At 41.2% G+C, this 23,317-nt stretch overlaps 1 protein-coding gene across 1 annotated transcript in view; it reads right to left on the reverse strand.

Annotated features, from left to right (window-relative positions):
* Window positions 1-409: 409 nt before the first annotated feature.
* Window positions 410-23,317, reverse strand: part of LOC139447596 (run domain Beclin-1-interacting and cysteine-rich domain-containing protein-like) — a 74,635-nt gene continuing 51,727 nt past the window's right edge. The window contains exons 9-24 of the mRNA XM_071229002.1: window positions 22,506-22,679; window positions 20,335-20,377; window positions 19,403-19,456; window positions 16,267-16,317; window positions 14,138-14,224; window positions 11,777-11,819; window positions 10,124-10,262; window positions 9,605-9,679; window positions 8,693-8,766; window positions 8,065-8,129; window positions 7,246-7,546; window positions 6,566-6,644; window positions 6,156-6,230; window positions 3,729-3,819; window positions 1,969-2,041; window positions 410-875 (exon numbers count right to left, since the gene is read on the reverse strand). Coding sequence (XP_071085103.1) covers window positions 779-875; window positions 1,969-2,041; window positions 3,729-3,819; window positions 6,156-6,230; window positions 6,566-6,644; window positions 7,246-7,546; window positions 8,065-8,129; window positions 8,693-8,766; window positions 9,605-9,679; window positions 10,124-10,262; window positions 11,777-11,819; window positions 14,138-14,224; window positions 16,267-16,317; window positions 19,403-19,456; window positions 20,335-20,377; window positions 22,506-22,679 — 1,521 coding nt within the window. The 3' untranslated portion in view covers window positions 410-778. The remainder of the gene's footprint in view (window positions 876-1,968; window positions 2,042-3,728; window positions 3,820-6,155; window positions 6,231-6,565; window positions 6,645-7,245; window positions 7,547-8,064; window positions 8,130-8,692; window positions 8,767-9,604; window positions 9,680-10,123; window positions 10,263-11,776; window positions 11,820-14,137; window positions 14,225-16,266; window positions 16,318-19,402; window positions 19,457-20,334; window positions 20,378-22,505; window positions 22,680-23,317) is intronic.

Raw genomic sequence — 23,317 nt, forward strand, 5'->3', positions numbered from 1 at the left:
AACATACTGATTAGTTGAGGGGGCTATCTTTCGGGTTTCAAAATGCCTGATAGTATATATATTAATTTTTATATATAAACAATATAAATAGTCAAATTTGCTGACAATAAAGGCAGATATAGCTGAAAGTAGGCTACGCAAACACAACGCTAATCAAGTAGGGTATTGGTTCTCAGGCACTGCCCACATCATCATAAAGTTTGCCACACGTTTTGTTTTTATTTCAATTTTTTTTTAAAATATATACAAAATCCTTAAATATTCCAAGTCCAACTTGTTTTCCAGTATTTTACTCATCAAGGAATACATTTATGTAGGGAGACCCTTTCCCAGGTTGATTGTACACAACTGTTTTATTGATTACACAACTGTTTATTGGTAACACACTAGTTTGAACAACAACAAAAAAGAACATACGGCCCACCCGCACTATATTTTCAAAAACCATTGCCTGAGAACCAATTCTTTCATTTTTTTAAGCCTAAGGAAATTGTTAAAAAATGACAAATCCATTATATCCAGTGTTAAGTATTCAAGCGTCATGCAAGTTTGGATGCATTTGTGAGGAATATCAATGTAGGTTGCAAAGCATTACAGTAAATCAATAATATTTATTTCCTGTCAATTTTTTTCTGCATACAAACTGGTATATTTTTATTCTTGTAAAAGACAGTCCATCTACTTTCTACTGTTCGGTAGCAAGGCATATTTCTTGTGACTTGATTCTTGCATATTGTATAAATATATCACAGACAATCAGGAACACTGAATGGTGGTATCAGGATTTGACACCAGAGGGCTCTGTACTGTCGTTACCGCTGTCATCGGAGAAGTAGTTGTCTTGGGAGACTGACTGCTCGGCGAGACGCTGTTTCCTGGAGACCGAAAAGCAAGAGTGAGTGAGTGAGTAATTGAGTATGGTTTTACGCCGCTTTTAGCAATATTCCAGCAATATCACGGCGGCCGACACTAGAAATGGGCTTCACACATTGTACCCATGTCGGGAATCGAACCCGGGTCTTCAGCGTGAGGACGAATGCTTTAACCACTAGGCCACCCGACCGCCCCCGAAAAGCAACATATAATATAATAGACTTATAATCTTCAAAACAGAAACAAGGTCAGACAACATCATTATCCTTGCCGTTGTTGTTTGTTGTTTAATGACACACTCGCCAATATTCCAGCTATATGACGGCGGTCTGTAAATAATCGAGTCTGGAACAGACACTCCAGTGATCGACATCATGAGCATCGATCCACGCTCTTGGGATACGATGACACGCATCAGCCAAGTCAGCCTCTTTCGACAAGCATAGTCGCCTTTTATTGCAAGCATAAATTGCTGCGGATGCTCTACCACTAGACCAAGGAGGCAGTCCCATCACATCAAGAGATCCTTATTTGAAGTGATGTAGGTCACTAGCCTTTGCCTCGACATCCGAAGCAATGGCTGTTTTGGCTTTGACTGGCCTAGGGGTTACAGTGTCCCAAGTGCTGGCATGCTATCTGACTTGATAAGAAATTGTTTGATAGGCATTACTTAGAAGTTGACGGATGACAGGGTAGACACAATTTATGGATAACAGCTTCTTTAATTACTGTAAAGGCAACGTTTCGGTACAGATACGGATCTATCCCGAAACGTCACCTTTACAGAAAGTAAAGAAGTTGTTATCCATAAATTGTGCCTTCTCTGACTTAGTAATGGCCAAGAATGACAATTTCAATATGGCCACCATAACAGCCTTGTATGAAATCAGATCTTAATTCTGTGATCAAGTTTTAAAGACACCATAGCTGGATCATTCACACAATATCAGCTTCATAGGCCTTGATAGTTTCGGAGGTGATGCTGAAAATGCAAAAGTTAATGGAGGACTGACACACGGACCACACACCCTAACATAAGCTCTCTTGACTTCAGTCAGGTGAGCTAAAAAAGTGTAGAGTTGTTCTTCGTCTTACCTCAATTCTATCCTGGAGCACTTTGGACATTTGCCTGGTATGTAGCAGCTCCTGTGATAGCACGCATGGCAATCTGGAAACAAGGGTATCACATCAGAGCATTGACGTGTTGGTTTCATGCCGGGAAGGGAGTCTGGGCAAAGCAATGAGAACTGACCAGCAGATTTCTGTTAATTCTAGTCTATTTTACAAGTTTGAGGTACTGGTTGGTTGGTTGGTTTGTTGTTTTACGCTGCACTCAGCAATATTCCCGCTATATGACGACGGTTTGTAAATAATCGAGTCTGGACCAGACAATCTAGTGATTGATATCATTAGCATCGGTCCACGCAATTGGGATACGATGACATGCATCAACCAAGTCAGCGAGCCTGACCACTCAATCCCGTTAGTCGCCTCTGACGACATTTATAACTCCATAAACGCCAAAACAATTATATGTCAATTCTTATAAATATTGTGACAACTGCTTATTTATCAGACAACGGTGACATTGTACAGTGCAACGATGCAACAAAAAAAAACTGTTCATCCTTTTATCATTAATTTGTTTTATGGGGACATATTTATTGTAAAATAACAATATTTTGAAGAAGAGCATGTGAAGTCTAATCCGATTTCAGACGAGGAGACTCGTGGCTATGTCTCTAACATTTACCACTTTGGTGAAACACACAAGCAGGGGTACAGTGCTGACAAAACCTAGGCACATAATCAGGGCAAATCTGGGATTCCAACCAACAATCACAGGTTCCTGACACACCAAGGGGACACAACTCTACACAGCAAATTGTGGCGCCTTCGATGACTAGTCCACCCGTGGTCACAAGACCTGTCTAGACACTGCAAAGTATACATGGTAAACCTGCTCTTGATGCAAGCAGTAAGTAACATTAGAAGAGATTCACATACCTGGACACTGTTACGTCGATGTTGCTTACCTGGAAACTGTTACGTCGATGTTGCTTACCTGGACACTGTTAAGTCGATGTTGCTTACCTGGACACTGGTACACCTTGTCTAGCTGGAAGGGGAATACCTGGACACTGTTACGTCGATGTTGCTTACCTGGACACTGTTAAGTCGATGTTGCTTACCTGGAAACTGTTAAGTTGATGTTGCTTACCTGGACACTGTTAAGTTGATGTTGCTCACCTGGACACTGTTAAGTCGATGTTGCTTACCTGAACACTGTTAAGTCGATGTTGCTTATCTGGACACTGTTAAGTTGATGTTGCTTACCTGGACACTGTTACGTCGATGTTGCTTACCTGGACACTGTTAAGTTGATGTTGCTCACCTGGACACTGTTACGTCGATGTTGCTTACCTGGACACTGTTGAGTGGATGTTGCTTACCTGGACACTGTTACGTCGATGTTGCTTACCTGGACACTGTTACGTCGATGTTGCTTACCTAGACACTGTTAAGTCGATGTTGCTTACCTGGACACTGTTATGTCGATGTTGCTTACCTGGACACTGGTAGACGATGTTGCTTACCTGGACACTGTTGAGTGGATGTTGCTTACCTGGACACTGGTAGACGATGTTGCTTACCTGGACACTGTTGAGTGGATGTTGCTTACCTGGACATTGTTATGTCGATGTTGCTTACCTGGACACTGTTAAGTTGATGTTGCTTACCTGGACACTGGTAGACGATGTTGCTTACCTGGACACTGTTGAGTGGATGTTGCTTACCTGGACACTGTTACGTCGATGTTGCTTACCTGGACACTGGTAGACGATGTTGCTTACCTGGACACTGGTCCACCTTGTCTAGCTGGAAGGGGAAGATGATGTCATGGGAGCTGCACAACTCACAGATGAAGCCCAGACCCTGACAGAACTGAAACAGCAGCAGTTCACTGTCAACATCAAGATCACGATACTAAACCTGCTTTCACTGTCAATATCAAGATCACGATGCTAAACCTACTTTCACTGTCAACATCAAGATCACGATGCTAAACCTACTTTCACTGTCAGTATCAAGATCACGATGCAAACACTGCTATATCAGATCCTACTGTGTAAACTACTGTCATTATCACGTAATTCTAACCAGGTCAGACAAGGGCTGTTTACTACCACACTTAAAGAGTCTGGACCAGAAAATTCAGTGATTAACATCATGAGCATTGATCTACACAATTGGCAGTCAAGGGTTGATATGCACTAATAAAATGAGCATCATTGGTCCAGATAACAGAGGACCTTTTTCATAAAAAGGTGTTTCTATGAGTGAGTGAGTGCATGTTGTCTTATACCCCAGTCAGCAATGTTCCAGCCATATCACAGGTGTCTGTAAATAATTGGAACGAAGCTGTTGATGTGACAAGCAATCAACCAAGGTACTGAGTCAATCCAGTTGCATCAAATGTGTGTTTCTTTGTTTGTTGTTTAATGCCGTGCCATTACCCCTTTGGACTAGTTTCAGGAAACCTTAAGGTTACTTGGCAATGGTCTCTTCACGCCGCCATCTTGGTATGTTATGTCTGCTGAAGTGAAACCGCTGTCTAATATCGGAAGTGTATTGGTTGTTGTGCCTTTCCTAATTGGTGCTGCACTCAACGATATTCCATCTACATGATGTAAATAATCAAACCTGGACCAGACAATCCAGTGATTGATATTGTGAACAATGATCCACACTTTCGGGTACGAGGACACACAATCAAGAGAGAGGTGAGGTGAGGTGAAATTGGGTTTAACGTCGCGTCCAAGATTTTTGCACTTATATAGCGACGTGCATGTACGTGTGTGTGTGTGTATGGCTGCTTGTACTAGACCGGACTGATGCCGATTTATAGTGCTAGCACTGAGATACCATGCCGCAGTTTAACATGAATACCCAACTCAGACACAGTATACTGACTCCGAGCCGACCAGTCCTTGTTTTAGCCCCTTAATGCCGAGCGCCAGACAGGGTAACAACAAGTACCATCTTTTAACGTCTTTTGGTATGAGGCCGCCGGGGATCGAACCCCAGACCTTCCGCTCACTTGGCGGACGCTCTACCACCGGACCACGGAGGCGGTCCAATCAAGAGAGAGAACCAGACCACCTGACCCATTTGGTCGCCTCTTGAAACACTTTACCCCCTATAGGGTGCATCAAACTGCCTACTCTTAGGGGATCACCAACCCAAATCCATATTCCAATGTCAAGTTCAACCCTTGCTGAAAAGGCTGGAATTTCTGGGCTTGATCGTAGCGCCACCAGTGGCTATTACAAGTTATGTCCCTTCAATGTCCCTCCTATTGACCAATCAGATTTCACCTCTCATATCACTTGTACTGGCTTCAAATAAAATGGCAGCACCAAGTCAAGACGATCTCATCAATAATCCAAATCTATATTATGATAAAACAAGTCCTACTACTCAAAGTGCAACAATTCATGTGAGCACCTTGATAAAAGGTGAGTTGGGTTTAATGCCGCTTTTAACAGTATTCCAGTTATATCACTGCGTGTCAGCTGAATGTGGGAGGAAAGCCCCAAGTGATGCAGATCTCAGACGTTTACCACTTCGGTGAAACCCACAAGCACGGTTATGGTGCTGACAAACGTGGAAACATAATCGGGGCCAACCGGGATTCGAACCCAGAATCATACGTTTCTGGCATGCCCAAGGGACGCAACTCTGCACAGCGAATCGCGGCGCCTTAGACGACTGGGCCACCCGTGCCCCCACCTTGATTAAAAAGAAATCTGCATGGTAGTTTACAATACAGATGTCGACTTCGTTACGGGATTTTGATGGGACTATGCATTCGTTAGTCAAATCAAAATGTAACAGCCTAGTTTGGCTAGGGTAGAAACTGGACTTTTACAGTCAGTTAACTCCCTTGCCTCGGGAAGATGACCCAAATCCACCCAGCTCTGACTTGAGGTGGCAATGATAATTCCAGGAAGATGGGAGTGAGTGAGTTGGGTTTAACGCCGCTTTTAACAGTATTCCAGTTATATCACGACGTGTCAGCTTAATGTGGGAGGAAAGCCCCAAGTGATGCAGGTCGCAGACGTTTACCACATCGGTGAAACCCATGAGCCGGGATTCGAACCCACAATCATAGGTTTCTGGCGTGCCAAAGAGACGCGACTCTGCACAGTGAATCGCGGCGCCTTAGACGACTGGGCCGCCTGTGCCCCCCCCACCCCCAGGAAGATGGGCCAACCTACCGGGCAGTCTTGGATGTGGGACAGAGCGTTGTGAACACAGTTCTTCAGTTGGTTCACCATGTCCCCACTCTTCACCTGCAACAACAAACACATGGACTGCTGTCAAACAATACCACAGCAAGAAGGCCTTTATCAGTCAAAAGGAGTGAGTGAGTGAGTTGGATTTAACACCGCTTTTAACAGTATTCCAGTTATATCACAGTATGTCAGCTTAATGTGGGAGGAAAGCCCGAAGTGATGCAGGTCTCTAGATTCAAACACCTCCCTCATTTCGAACACTTCTTATGACAGTTTCTTTACTCATGCAAATTCCATGGATTATAAGTACTACAGCCTAAGCAACAGTATCTCCTTCATTGGACCATGGGCTGCCAGTCTGTTTGCTGGGCGCCTTCAGCTTGTCAACTCACTCGTGTTAGGTCTTCCATGGAGAACACTGTTGTTTCATCCAACCAGTGCCGAGGTAATTTTTCTATATCATCTAGCAATCTGTGAACATATGGAGAATTTCACATTAGCGTCGTTTGATATCAATATATCAACATGCGTCAGTAAAGTGTATTTGTAAGTCAACAAGTGTATTTATCATCCATAATCATTCTTCCTACGTTTACAGTTTTGTAACAGTAATAACCAGAGACAAGCCTAGAAACATAATCAGGGCGAACCAGGATTTTAACGGTCAATATCTGGTGTATACACATGGAAACGTGGAATCGTTTTGTTACTCCAGTCACAAGCAGCCACCAATGTCTGAACACCTTACAGTATCTGGTCTATATACACCAGAGAATGGAAACACTGTGTTACTCTCATCACAAACAGACACCAATGTCTGAACACCTTACAGTATCAGGTCTATACACACCAGAGAATGGAAACACTGTGTTACTCTCATCACAAACAGCCACCAATGTCTGAACACCTTACAGTATCAGGTCTATACACACCAGAGAATGGAAACACTGTGTTACTCCAGTCACAAGCAGCCACCACACCTTACAGTATCTGGTCTATACACATCAGAGAATGGAAACACTGTGTTACTCTCATCACAAGCAGCGACAATCTCTAATCACTGGACCCTCACCTGCTTCCCTGCTTGCAGACTCTGAGGAAAGATTTAAGATGGAAGAGCTGTTTCCGACAGTCACGTATTGTCTCCAGGTTCCGAACTCGCCGGAATAACAACGCATTGATGTCAAGGATATTAAACAGAGGGTCCATGAAGATCTTCGCCAGTAAATCGTGGGCAAAGTTTGACACATAGTATCTTGTAAAGTCCCACTTGCGGAGCACCCTCCCTGGCACTAGGTCCACCGAGTTGGAATGGCAGCACTGACAGAAGTATTTGCCAAGGTACTCACAGTACCGGAATCGTTTCACATATGCTGCAATGAATAGAGAAATACCATATGACATACCGTATTTGACGTAATAAGCGCCCAGGGCACTCTCAAAATTAGAAATAGAGGGCTCTTATTAGAATATTATTTTAGTGATAAAAACAGAGTTTAAAGATAAATTTTTGGGTTTATGGTGACAGCCTGAAATGTTTATGTACGACAGATATATTTGTCCAGAATTTAATTGTCCATAATTAAGGGTGCATATAACACACAAGTGCATATTATACGTGAATAAATAAGTCTTGTGAAAAAAGGAATGATTTTAATAGGGAAAAGATTGACTGACTGACTGACTGACTGACTGACTGACTGACTGACTGACTGACTGACTGACTGACTGACTGACTGACTGACTGACTGACTGACTGACTGACTGAGCACAGGTATGGTGCTGACAAACCTAGAAACAATCAGGGCGAACCAGGATTCGAACCCACAATGATAGGTTTCCCACAGCCGTGCCCCCTATACGGAGAGGAAGTTCTAGCAAAAATACAAACCTGGCTCGACTTTCATCCCACACCCAGCACAGCGGTAGTTCTGTTTGGCTAATATAACACTACGTCTGAAACAAGCAAAGCATCTCTCTCCATTTATATATAAAAGGTCTTCAGGTATTGTTTGTTTGTTTGTTTGTTGTTTAACGCCGCACTCTGCAATATTCCAGCTATATGACGGCGGTCTGTAAAAAATCGAGTCTGGACCAGACAATCCAGTGATTGACATCATGAGCATCGATCCACGCAATGGGGTTGCTGAAGACCTATTCTACCCCGGATCTTCATGTGTCTCTTCAGGTATTGAACTGTTGACAGGCCAAAACCTAGATAAAAATTACAAAATTTCATTAACAACCTGAGTAAACCTTAAAATCAGGACCCTGTGCTTGGTTATCGTGGAGTGAGTGAGAATGGTTTTATGCCGCTTTTTGCAATATTCCAGCATTATCATGGCGGGGGATACCAGAAATGGCCTGCACACATTGTACCCATGTTGGGAATCGAACCTGGGTCTTCGGCGTGACGAGCGAATGCTTATATCATCACTAGGCTACCCGACCGCTGTATATGGTGGAACTAAACATGGTAAACATGGTAAAATCTCCCACAGTGTATGGTGATGACCTACTTGGGAGGGGGATGTATGTTGAAGATGATCTGTGGCCGCGGAGGAGCCCACTCAAGGTTCCCTCGTATTCGTGTCTGAAACACAAGTAGAACATCACTAATGAGAATCAATATCAACATTAAACGTCACAGGAATCTTCATGAAATTGTACATAAAAAGAGATCTATTTGTTTTAACTGTTTGTTGTTTAACATCGAAGTCGACAGCGGTCTGTAAATAATCAAGCAGGGACCAGACAATCCAGCGACTGATATGAACATTAATCTATGCAATTGGCATACGATGACATGCATCAATCAAGTCAGAGAGCCTGACCATCCAATCACATTAGTGTCCTCTTACGACAAGCATGGGTTGCTGAAGACCAGTTCTAACCTTGATCTTCACGAAGCGAGACAAGCATGGGTTTCTGAAGACCAGTTCTAACCCGGATCTTCACGAAGGAAGACAAGAATGGGGTGCTGAAAAACCTGGTTCTTCACGGGGTTGAAATGTGGAATGAGACTCACAGTCACATAACTTTTTGACCAATTGAGTTTTTACTCAATGGTTTCTATTTTAATTTGTTTTCTACATTTTTCATAGGGTCACCAACATTTTTTCACTGATCTATTCATTAATCTATTGGGGATGTAAGATAAATATGAAATAATGTTATAGATGTATATAACTGTTCTAAATATAGGCTTGACTCGGAAAGTAAATAAGTTCGTAAATGTGTTTTGGAAATTAGCTGTTGTACACAAGCTGAAAAAGCTTCATTGGATATTTACGCAAGCTGTTTTCAAACAATTTAGTTTTTCATCTAATGCATGCGTTTCTGTATGCAAGTTAACTGAAAGTAATTGGGTTTTGAATAGTTTTGGGGGGTATTTCACACAAATAAGCAGCTTATCTGTAGCTGTGACTCACCTTTCGGTTCTTGAGCAGGTCAGCATTCTCCCCATCGTCAGGCGACACCGGGTAGGAGTTGGGCAGGGGCAGCAACTGAAGCAGGGAGAGAAGAGAAAATAGAGTAGGTTTTCATCAACCATTGGGTGTAATATTTGAATGTTCGGCTCAGCTTGCAGTTTTGATTGCTTGTTTGTTTGTTTAACACTGTACTCAGCAATATTCCAGCTATATGAGGGTGGTTTGTAAATAATCAAGTCTAGGCTAGACAATCCAGTGATTGACATCATGAGCATAAATCCAATCAATTGGAATATGATGACATGCATTGACCAAGTCAGCGAGCCTGACCACCCGATCCTGTTAGTTTCCTCTAACATATGAATTTTACTGCTTTAGTCATAATTCATTATTTCAAAAATCTTATTCTTCAGAAGAAAATGTCTCATTTGTATTATGTTACCAATGTTGGCGCCATGGATGAAGAAGAAGAAGAAGAAGAAGGAGGAGAAGAAGAAGAAGAAGAAGAAGAAGACTCACGGCCTGAGGAGCATCTTGTTCCGAGACCAGCCACTCCAGGTCCGAAGCCTTGGGAAGCTGCTTCTCCGAGAACTTCTTTAGTAAAGAGATGGCCACAGACTCGGCCGACATGTTGGCCCCACCGCCGTCCTGGATTGAACTACAAACACATGGTCAAACTCTAGACTTCTAAAGTGAGTGAGTGTAACGCTGCCTTCAACAGTATTTCAGTATATCACATCTTACCAAGGCAAAGGAGTTTACTGAAAACATAAGCATATCTGATTCCACCTCTCATATCACTTGCATTTGGCGACTTGCTAGTCCAGCCAAAATGGTCAGAATTCCAGTTTGGCAAGGGTGGAAACTGGACTTTTACAGTCAGTTAACTTCCTTTGCAGGGAAGATGGTCATATCACAAGCACATCCCAGCTTGGCTCAGCTTCAGACTTCAGCAGTGAGTGAGTGAGGTTAACACCGCTTTGGACTGTATTTCAGTCATATACAGTGTGTCAGCTTGATGTGGTATGAGTGAGTGAGTGAGTTGGGTTGAACGCCGCTTTTAACAGTATTCCAGTTATATCGCGGGGTGTCAGCTTAATGTGGGAGGAAAGGCCGAAGTGATGCTGGTCTCTGATGTTTACCACTTTGATGAAACCCGCGACCACGGGTATGGTGCTGACAAACCTAGAAACATAATCGGAGCGAACCGGGATTCGAACCTACAATCATAGGTTTCTGGAGTGCCCAAGGGACGCAACTCTGCACAGCGAATCGCGGCGCCTTAGAAGACTGGGCCACCCTGATGTGGGATGAAAGCCCAGAGTGACAGGTATTCAGTGTTAAACATATTTACTTTGGTAATACCCCTCAGCACGGACATGGCGCTGACAAACCCAAAAACATAATCAGGGCACAGTTTCAGTTCCTGCCCCGTCCAAAGGACACAACTCTGCAATTGTTCGAAACTATGTTATGTTTGTGTTCGCTGTTCAACGCCTCACTCAGCAAAATTCCAGCTATGTGACAGCAGTTTCTAAATATCAGTCTGGACCAGACAATCCATTACATCATGATGCGATGTGGTGCACACGATCCACTGAGTGGACAAGCATGGGCCGCTGAATACAAATTCCAACCCGGATCGTACCCGGGGTTCATAATTCAGAAGGTCAGAGGCTCCTTGATGTCTGCTGTGGTTTCTAAATCCAAGCCCCTAAATTTCTATTGAACTTTTAACATTTGGGTTATTAAACGAAGCTGATGAATTTCATGGTTAATTTTCCATCACTGTGCAGGTGTTAGCCATATTGGACCTAGTTACATGCAGAATTCAATCCAGTGATTGATATTGAGAGCAACAGTCCACACCATCAACCAAGTCACTGTGCAAGTGTTAGCCGTTATGGACTTGATTACATCCAGTATTCAAACCAGTGATTGATATTGAGAGCAACAGTCCACATCATCATCCAAGTCACTGTGCACGTGTTGGCCATTATGAACTTGATTACATCCAGTATTTAATCCAGTGATTGATATTGAGAGCAACGGTCCACACCATCATAAGTCACTGTCAGCCATATTGGACATAATTCCATCCATCCTCACACTAGATAGTAAATACTGAAACAGAGTCTGTGAAAGGATTTCTTCCTTGAAACTGATACTTACTTCTGTTTTTCTAGTGGCTGGCTACTCTTACGTAGGTCAGCATCTGGAAGGGAGAGACACACATTCTCTACATCACACTGATCAGGAGTGCCGGGAAACTGTCAGGATCAAAAGACTTTCCATAATTGAAGTTGGATTTTTGAACAATGTGAGTATAAGCCTAAGAATGTCAAAAGGTCATATCTACCAAATCTGCCAATGGATAATAGGATCAGTAAAACATAAAATGACGGTTGTCTGACCTACAAACTTGACTACCAACAAACTTGTTTGTGTGTTGTTTAATGCCACACTCAAGAATATTCCAGCTATATGGAGTGAGTGAGTTAGTGAGTTGGGTTTAACACCGCTTCTAACAGTATTCAAGCTATATCACGGCGTGTCAGCTTAATGTGGGAGGAAAGCCTGAAGTGATGCAGGTCTCAGACGTTTACCACTTCGGTGAAACCCACGAGCACGGGTATGGTGCTGACAAACCTAGAAACATAATCGGGGCGAATCGGGATTCGAACCCACAATCATAGGTTTCTGGCATGCCCAACTCCGCACAGTGAATCGCGGCGCCTTAGACGACGGGGCCACCTGTGCCCCGCCAGCTATATGGAGGCGGTCTGTAAATCATCGAGTCTGAACCAGACAATCCAGTGATTGATATTGTGAGCAACAATCCACGCCATCGTGGTATGATGATTCACAATCAACCAAGTCAGCGAGCCTGACCACTCGATCGGTAAGTCGCCTCTTATGACCACCATAGGCTGCTAGGGACCTCTTCTACATCAGAATCCCCATAGAGCTAGCAAGCATTTCAGCCTCCTTATTTTATTCACAATAGAACGAAAGAAAAGAAATTCAGGGCATATTTACAATTGAGTGGTGTGAATATATCAGGCTTATTCAACGGATGTTGGACACATATTTTCTACAGGGTCAAAACTTTTCTCCAGCCTGACGGTTTCCAGAATAACTGAGATTTGTGAAACTGTTCACGCTAACCACTAATGTGTGAGAAAATGTTCATCAGAACGAGCCAGCCGGGACAGCTAGGCACAGGCCTCAAAGTCTAAATTTTTACCAAGTAGCCATATGCTACAAGTAGTTTTTTCCAGGTAGCCAGTGGTAAAATTAAGAAGTCAAGCCAATATTGTAGGAAGCCAAAGGCATTTGAAATTATCTTTAATCAAATAACTGTTCTATGTACAAGACATAGCACTAGTCTTGGAATTGTAAACCAGTGGAAACTGTACTTGAGTTTTGTTATTTGTGACTTGAAGAATGATGCAATTTATGTTACTAGATTACATAGGTAGTGCTAGTTGTGGCAGCTTATTATTATTGTTTTAGAAGAAAACAAATCCTATTTTTCATGGGAACATTTTCTATTTCCGATGGGGGAATATTTATATAAATATATTGCAGCTCACAAAATAGAAAATTAAGCAAGCCTGTTGGGCTAGTTAGACTCTTTTTTTCACTAGCCAGACAGAAAGAAAGTATAGCCATGGGCTAACGGGTGCTGATTTCTCACACTGCTAGCCACCAGCTAGTCGTCTATATGGTGTAGGGATGCTGTGCTGGGATGTAGGTGTTAGTGGGGAAATAGTGTGTTAATCTACATCTTCTATATCTCTAGGGCTCGTATTTCGGTAAACCTACAATAGCCCCTGGATCAATTCCTATGGTTCTCGCAATCTCAGATAACCCGCCCTTGATTTCATAAGCAATTTGCTTGCTACACCATTGAGTCTATCGAACCAATCAGAATGCAGGTTACAAACCAGCCTCAGTGTTGGGTTGACGACATCAACAACATGGTTGCCAGTCGAAAAGATTACGATAGAGTTAGCGAGAAATTCAATATTGAAAAACCGACTGACATGCAAAAGAAAAACTCCAAAAATCTTATTGATGGAAAGGCGGTTTCATTGTCCATAAAAACTGGCAGTGCCAAGTCCTGCCTTACCTATTTCCTTCAACCTCATCTCGACATTTGATTGGTCGGTAAAATGTTCATGAAAGTCAAGGGCGGATAGTTTGAGATGGCGGGAACCACGGGAACGGATCCAAGTTCCTGAAATGCTAGCCCTGGAGATACGGAGGATGTATCTGGGAGAATTGGAGGGACTCCTCACGCTGACAAATCTTCAAAACCCCTTATCTACTCTAGCATCACTCTTTTAAACTCATGAAACAAATACAAACTCATTATTTTACTTGACACATTACTTGAAAAATTATAGTAAAAATGACAAAAATATTTTTACTTGAAACATGAATATAAAAAGAAAACAATTACAACATCTCTACAGCGACTATTTCGTTAAAAGCGTCAGCCTAACAACACAAGTACAACCTGGTTACCAGAGTATAGAGATGCCATTGAGAGAGATAGACCACTGGACTTTAGCATTGACAAGTTGCTCTGCTGATCTGCTGCCGATCCTGACACTACAAACAAATTATCTCCCTTTAACTCATTCACTGAAAATTCAGTGGAGATATTTCCAATCGGAGCATAACAAAGGGGTGGTGCTCAATTGGGTTACATGACAGGACATGAGAGGCACATGGTGGTAGTCACGCAATCACATTGTCAAAGAGAAATCTGCAGAATATGCGTTATAAAAAAAGTTCATAAATGTTTGCATGCAAGGTTATCGAATGCTGATAATACATATTTCACATTAACAAAATGATGCAGATTACACCGTTAGATTATTTGCAAGACAGGTTGTACATTTTTACAGCCTTGCAATGCTTCTGTGACAAATACACCTTCATCAGACATGATCTGTGACAGGCGATGGACAAAATATAGACATTTCACCAAACAACAGACACACTTCGCCGAAAACCTCCCTTTAACGATGCAGTTTTCTCAATATATCAAGACAATTAAAGTGGTTTGCGAAGGCCCGCCTTGCTGGAGAGCTGAGATATATTTGCGTCAGCTTCCAAACTGAACATGTTAACATCACAATTTCAATACACCAAACTTATCACTAATGAGTGAGAGGGTGAGTGAGTGAGTTGGGTTTAACGCCGCTTTTAACAGTATTCCAGTTATATCGCGGCGTGTCAGCTTAATGTGGGAGGAAAGCCAGAAGTGATGCAAGTCTCAGACGTTTACCACTTCGGTGAAACCCACGAGCACGGGTATGGTGCTGACAAACCTAGAAACATAATCAGGGTGAACTGGGATTCGAACCCACAATCATAGGTTTCTGGCGTGCCCAAGGGGCGCAACTCTGCACAGCGAATCGCGGCGCCTTAGACGACTGGGCCACCCATGCCCCCTTAGCACTAATGCCATGCAAAGACTTCACTTTCTTTCCGTTTATATTACATGAAATAACGAGATCATTGAGGGGATTAATTTCTCCATGTTAATTAAACATTAGATATTGTTGACTTGGACATAGTATTAACTAAAGTGCGGGTACAATGTGTGGGGATATTGCAAAGTGATAGATGTCATGACAAGCGGTAACTGGCCGTGATCCGGCCGAATGGGCATAAACAGGGCGGGGCTTGTGTGCAGACTACTGTCCTAGGTATCTTCGAAACTTATGTGACATGTTTGTAAATACAGACATAATGGGTTAAAATATTATAATTGTATCCTATAGATGAACAGGCTAGTGCATATTGAAAACCTTTTTTGGGTATATATAACATCTATATGCCAAACTTATCAATAATAATAATAATAATAATAATAATAATAATAATATAATAATAATAATAATATAATAATAATGGTTCCTTTCCATGTGTATATAAATTTATGAGTTTATGCAGCAAATGAAAAATAAACTACAACAAAATAATTTGAACACAATCAATCATAAAAACTAACACCAGGCATATGATTAATACAACTTTTTGTTTAATGCTGCTCTTATAAACATTCCAGCTACGTGACAGCAGCCTCGAAATAATCAAGCCATCACCAGACAATCCAGTGATTGATATTGTGAGCAATGATCCATGCAGTCGGGGTATGATGACACACAATCAACCAGGTCACCGAGCCTGACCACTCAGTCAGGGACCTCACTTAACCAGTGAGTGAGTGAGTGAGTATGGTTTTACGCCGCTTCTAGCAATATTCCAGCAATATCACGGCGGGGGACACCAGAAATGGGCTTCACACATTGTACCCATGTCGGGAATCGAACCCGGGTCTTCGGCGTGACGAGCGAACGCTTTAACCACTAGGCTACCCGACCGCCCCACTTAACCAGTAATCCATAAGAGACATAAATAAAGCTGTGAAAACAATCTGTGAAATGAAACATCTTAATTCAATGACTGTCGCTTCTACTTCTAACCTCAAAGCTTAAAGTCTAACAAAATCTAATACTGTTCAGCTGACATTTATATTTTCCTGCTCTTTCAAGAGCAGCCCCTTTCCTACTTACACAGAAAGACAGGCCCGGAGACGATGGAGTTGCTGAACGAACAGAGGGAGTGATGGTCATACTTACACGTCAGCTCAATTTCCTCATCGTCTACATCGTCACTTGAATCATAACTGTCTGCAAGACATAAAACAGACTGCTAGACAAGTGATGAAAGAGTAGTTTTACACCACAGCAAGATTTCAGCAATATCAAGACAGGGGACACCAGAAATGGGCTTCATAAATTGTACCAATGTGGGGAATCAAACCCTGGTCTTAGGTGTGACAAGTGAACACTTTAACCACTGGGCTACCCAACCACCCCACAAGTGATGAGTGAGTGAGTATAGTTTTACACCACAGCAACATTCCAGCAATATCAAGACAGGGGGCACCAGAAATGGGCTTCACACATTGTACCCATGTGGGGAATAGAACCCTGGTCTTAGGTGTGACAAGTGAACACTTTAACCACCAGGCTACACCACCACCCCACAAGTGATGAACTGGATGAGGATGACTGGATGATACCACTGTGAATAGACTTGACTCATTGTATCACTGGTCTGAAGCCCGAGTCTAGTCAAATCCCAAATAAATAACTTTTAACATTACGTTATGACAAGGACACCTTTCATGCTTCAATACTGGTACAAAGTACAAAATCTATGTGAAAATGTTCAAATACAACAACCATCTCTGCAAATACAACACTAACATATTATGTATTGATTATCATTTACATTAATGTGAATGTTGTTTAATACCTCAGTTAACAATAATAATCATGTAAATATTCGGGTCTGCAATGTCAGCGTATGCGTAACATTAACTTGATATGGTTTATTGGCCAACTTTGTGTGTGATATGAACCTTTAATGGCTTATTGGTCAACATAGTGTGTGATATGAATCTGTAATGGCTTATTGGTCAACAAAGTGTGTGATATGAACCTGTAATGGTTTATTGGTCAACATTGTGTGTGATATGAATCTGTAATGGCTTATTGGTCAACATAGTGTGTGATATGAACCAGTAATGGCTTATTGGTCAACATAATGCGTGATATGAACCTGTAGTGGCTTATTGGTCAACATTGTGTGTGATATGAATCTGTAATGGCTTATTAGTGCGTGGTATCATATGAATCTGTATAGCTTATTGGTCAACATAGTGTGTGATATGAATCTGTAATGGTTTATTGGTCAACATTGTGTGTGATATGAATCTGTAATGGCTTATTGGTCAACATGGTGTGTGACATGAACCCTTATTGGCTCATGCTCAACATAGTGTGTGATATGAATCTGTAATGGCTTATTGGTCAACATGGTGTGTGATATGAATCTGTAATGGCTTATTGGTCAACACAGTGTGTGATATGAACCTGTAATGGCTTATTGGTCAACATAGAGTGTGATATGAACCTGTAATGGTTTATTGGTCAACATAGTGTGTGATATGAACCTGTAGTGGCTTATTGGTCAACATAGTGTGTGATATGAACCTGTAATGGCTTATTGGTCAACATTGTGTGTGATATGAATCTGTAATGGTTTATTGGTCAACATAGTGCGTGATATGAACCTGTAGTGGCTTATTGGTCAACATTGTGTGTGATATGAATCTGTAATGGCTTATTAGTGCATGGTATCATATGAATCTGTAATGGTTTATTGGTCAACATAGTGTGTGATATGAATCTGTAATGGTTTATTGGTCAACAATGTGTGTGATATGAATCTGTAATGGCTTATTGGTCAACATGGTGTGTGACATGAACCCTTATTTGCTTATGCTCAACATAGTGTGTGATATGAACCTGTAATGGCTTATTGGTCAACATTGTGTGTGATATGAATCTGTAATGGCTTATTGGTCAACATGGTGTGTGACATGAACCCTTATTGGCTTATGCTCAACATAGTGTGTGATATGAATCTGTAATGGTTTATTGGTCAACATAGTGTGTGATATGAATCTGTAATGGTTTATTGGTCAACAATGTGTGTGATATGAATCTGTAATGGCTTATTGGTCAACATGGTGTGTGACATGAACCCTTATTGGCTTATGCTCAACATAGTGTGTGATATGAACCTGTAATGGCTTATTGGTCAACATTGTGTGTGATATGAATCTGTAATGGCTTATTGGTCAACATGGTGTGTGACATGAACCCTTATTGGCTTATGCTCAACATAGTGTGTGATATGAATCTGTAATGGCTTATTGGTCAACAAAGTGTGTGATATGAACCTGTAATGGCTTATGTTGAACATAGTGTGTGATATGAACCTATAATGGTTTATTGGTCAACATAGTGTGTGATATGAACCTGTAGTGGTTTATTGGTCAACATAGTGTGTGATATGAACCTGTAATGGCTTATTGGTCAACAAAGTGTGTGATATGAACCAGTAATGGTTTATTGGTCAACATAGTGCGTGATATGAACCTGTAGTGGCTTATTGGTCAACATTGTGTGTGATATGAATCTGTAATGGCTTATTAGTGCGTGGTATCATATGAATCTGTAATGGTTTATTGGTCAACATAGTGTGTGATATGAATCTGTAATGGTTTATTGGTCAACAATGTGTGTGATATGAATCTGTAATGGCTTATTGGTCAATATGGTGTGTGACATGAACCCTTATTGGCTTATGCTCAACATAGTGTGTGATATGAACCTGTAATGGCTTATTGGTCAACATTGTGTGTGATATGAATCTGTAATGGCTTATTGGTCAACATGGTGTGTGACATGAACCCTTATTGGCTTATGCTCAACATAGTGTGTGATATGAATCTGTAATGGTTTATTGGTCAACATTGTGTGTGATATGAATCTGTAATGGCTTATTGGTCAACACAGTGTGTGATATGAACCTGTAATGGCTTATGCTCAACATAGTGTGTGATATGAATCTGTAATGGTTTATTGGTCAACATTGTGTGTGATATGAATCTGTAATGGCTTATTGGTCAACACAGTGTGTGATATGAACCTGTAATGGCTTATTGGTCAACATAGTGTGTGATATGAACCTGTAATGGTTTATTGGTCAACATAGTGTGTGATATGAACCTGTAATGGCTTATGTTCAATATATTGCGAGTTATGAACCTGTAATGGCTGATGCACAATAAAGTGTGTCAGCTGGTCAATATGAAGAGATAGCAACCAGAACCTATTTGTGAACGTGTGTGCTACCAACCTGAGTAGGTTGACGAGTCGTGTAGAGAGCTGACAGGTGAGGACGTTGCCGTGGCTACAAGACACAAACACACTCACATGCTGCACAACACCAAAGGAAACAGAAGTACATGTGTTGTTGTTGTTTGTTGTTTAACGCCGCACTCAGCGATATTCCAGCTATATGACGGCGGTCTGTAAATAAACAAGTCTGGACCAGACAATCCAGTGAGTGACATCATGAGCATCGATCCACGCAATTGGGATATGATGACATGCATCAACCAAGTCAGTGAGCCTGACCACCCGATCCCGTTAGTCGCCTCTTCGGCAAACATAGTCACCTTTTACAGCAAGCATGGGTTGCTGAAGACCTATTCTACCCCGGATCTTCACGGGCCACAAGTACTTGTGACAACAAAAGCACAACATTACATCAAAAAACTATAACTGAAAGGCATATATCTTATAAGGAAACTGAAAGGCGTGTTCACTAAAAAATCGACTTCAACATGTTTTGCATTTACAGGGGTACAAAAACAGAACATAGTGTGCATACAGTGTTAATCTGTGTAGAGGATTTATGATAAAGTGTGCACACTATTTCTTATGTTTATAACTCCATAATCGCAAAAACATATTTTAGTCAATACTTATAAATAAATATGTCGTCAATGATAACTTCACATACTGTTAAGTGTACAGCAGAATAACTGAAGCGTGTTGAAAAGATTACACTGAAAACCACCAACAAAACATGTTCCACAACCACGAAGATTTTCATATGTCACACACATCATTCCTATTTATGAAATCTACATGCATATTGAAAACATATCTATCAGAAATATCATCAAATATCAAGCCTCACAGCTTTGAACTTTTAGGGGCTCTGGTTGACACATATGAAATCAAAAGACACTTGGTGGTATTCTCTATTCATTCAACACTTACTGTCTGTTCGCCCATCACTGAAAGCAGGAAACCCGCGGGCTTTCTGAAACATAAAGTGCAGCTGTTAAGCACTGCTTTCTAAAACACATGGTGCAGCTGTTAAGCACTGCTTTCTGAAACACATATTGCAGCTGTTTAGCACTGCTTTCTGTCATACAAAGTGCAGCTGTTAAGCACTAGTTTCTGAAACACAAAGTGCAGCTGTTAAGCACTGGTTTCTAAAATACAGAGTACAGCTGTTAAGCACTGGTTTCTGAAACACAAAGTGCAGCTGTTAAGCACTGGTTTCTGAAACACAAAGTGCAGCTGTTAAGCACTGGTTTCTGTAATACAAATTGCAGCTGTTAAGCACTGGTTGCTGAAATACAAAGAGCAGCTGTTAAGAACTAGTTTCTGAAATACAAAGAGCAGCTGTTAAGCACTGGTTTCTGAAACACAAAGTGCAGCTGTTAAGCACTGGTTTCTTAAATACTTAGTGCAGCTGGGTTTTTGGTTTGATACAAGGCTGAAAACACATCCACTACTGAAATTAAGGGACTTTTTACTAAGAGACAGAGAACAGACTGAAGAAAAAGAATTGCCTGTCCTTAAGTGGTCGCAATATGGCATTTTGCTGACCGTGCATAAAACAACATTCACTCACTCACTCAAACCTCTAAACACATGAGGCATGAATCTGTACATGAAAAAGAGTGAATGTTGTTAGATATCACAGTCAGCATTATTCCATCTGTCTCACAGTGGCCTTTAAAGAATCAAACTTGGACTTGACAAACCAGTGATTGACCTTATGAGCAACAATTCAAGCTACCAGTGACTTTGTAACCATCCAACGTGATAGTTTGGCTCTTACACACCGACACTTAATGTACACAGATACTTTGAACAGTTTGTTTAGATGCAGAAATTACACGAAATATAACCTCTCCTTTTTCACATTTCTTAAAGATATGGATGAAATTGATTTATTGTGGCCTTATGTTGCCTGAAACTAAATTAACATAAACTAGAGGTGAAAAAATATGGCACGGTCACGACACGATACATATCACGATATGATATGCATATTTATGTCAAATCGTATGGAAACTTCTAACAAACATATTTCAGAGCAGTTTCAAAAGGAAAAGCTAGCTGTTGACAGTGTCCCAAATGTGTCCCAGTGTGCCTGCTTGTAAGCCAAATGCCAGTGACTTTTAAATCTGGCTTGTCATATTTCCGTAAATCTGGCCAGACTGCAAGTTGAAAATTCTGGTCAATACATATTTATTTCTTCAAATCATCAAATCAGCTAAGGCATCATTTTGTTTGCATTTTGTAGCTTATTGGGAAGATTAGGGCTAGAAACATATGATGAGGGCTTGCAACATTTTTTATTAACTGTCATGGCCAGTGAATTTTAAAAACAGGATGTAGACACATGTTTGTAGTGAGAACAGTTTAAGCTTGATTATTAAAATAACAATTATTTTGCTATCTTCTTTCCAGCGCAGGTACAGATAGAGTGAGTGAGTTAGTGAGTGAGTGAGTGAGTGAGTGAGTGAGTGAGTGAGTGAGTGAGTGAGTGAGTGAGTGAGTGAGTGAGTGAGTGAGTGAGTGAGTTGGGTTTAACGCAGCTTTTAACATTATTCCAGTCATATCAGGACGTGTCAGCTCAATGTTGGAGGAAAGCCCGAAGTGATGCAGGTCTCAGATGTTTACAACTTCGGAGAAACCCACGAGCACGGGTATGGTGCTGACAAACCTAGAAACATAATAGGGGCGAACGGGGATTTGAACCCACAATCATAGGATTCTGGCCTGCCCAAGGGACGCAACTCTGCAAAGCGAATCGCATCGCCTTAGACGCCCCATGTTCTTGAGGCTAATTTTAGTAGAGAACATGAAACGCAAATTACAACACATTTTGCGACATTTGACTGACAAAAATGCTCGGGTTCATTTAACAAGTAGTAAGTTATCTATTTCAGCAAGTGTACCAACTTGTATAGGTCGGAAAAAAAACCTTACCATGTATCGTATTGTCACATTCAAACCCACGTTCAACTGGTCTATCATTTTCACCCCTAACATAAACCACGAAATGCTGACATTGTTTTAAGGTTTGGAAAGACAATTAATTCATTGTGGCCTTATGTAGCCTGACAAGCTGGAGGTAGTGGTAGATGTACCTCCTTCTGCCGCTCCCGTCGCCGGATCCGGATCCTCTGTTTCAGCTCCTGGATCTCCTCATCCGACTCTTCCTCGATGTCGGAATCCTTCCTGGCGGGGGATATCACATGGTTCCACTTCATCTGCTCTATGGCAGCTATCAAGGCCTCAGAGATACTGAAATGGGCATTTTCCTGAAAGAAATAATCCATTTGAAAGCATTCTTATCACAAATCAAACTAGTTTAAGCTACAAAACAGCCTTGAAAGACTTAGATTACTTGAAAGAAGTCCACAGGTGGTTAGGCTCAGTGACTTGGTTGATGCATGTCAAATATTGAAAAAAACACTTTAAAATGTAAAAACGTTTTCATCACACGTTTCGTGAAATTGGTAACAAATTCGTTATTATTACTATAAGTATAACCTCAAATAAATCCTTCTGCCAGCATTTCTGCATATTTAACAAGATCTGAAAATGTGTATAATAAGACAATGAACTGGTCTGTTCTAAATAGTGTATTCAGAGCACATGCCATCTGCAGTTCACACAGCTTTCGAATATTCAAGCTAGTCCGCTAGCACGAGACTACCACTTTGTGCTGATGACAAGCAAAAATCCAATGATGGTAGTCCTCACTGACTAGCAGCATAAGAGGGCTAAAATTCTAAACCGGTTCTCAATCCTTCAATCTTGTTACAAATTGGAACTAAACAAAATGTAAAAATAGCAAACATTTTTATGGTTAGAACTAAACTCATAAGCTTTACTAGCCCATATACAGATAAAATGTCCTTGTAATGTTAAAACAATGGGGAAATTTCGAAATTTG

This window comes from Haliotis cracherodii, unplaced genomic scaffold (genome assembly GCF_022045235.1).
Source record: "Haliotis cracherodii isolate W230 unplaced genomic scaffold, xgHalCrac1.p SCAF_7, whole genome shotgun sequence".
Taxonomy (NCBI): domain Eukaryota; kingdom Metazoa; phylum Mollusca; class Gastropoda; order Lepetellida; family Haliotidae; genus Haliotis; species Haliotis cracherodii.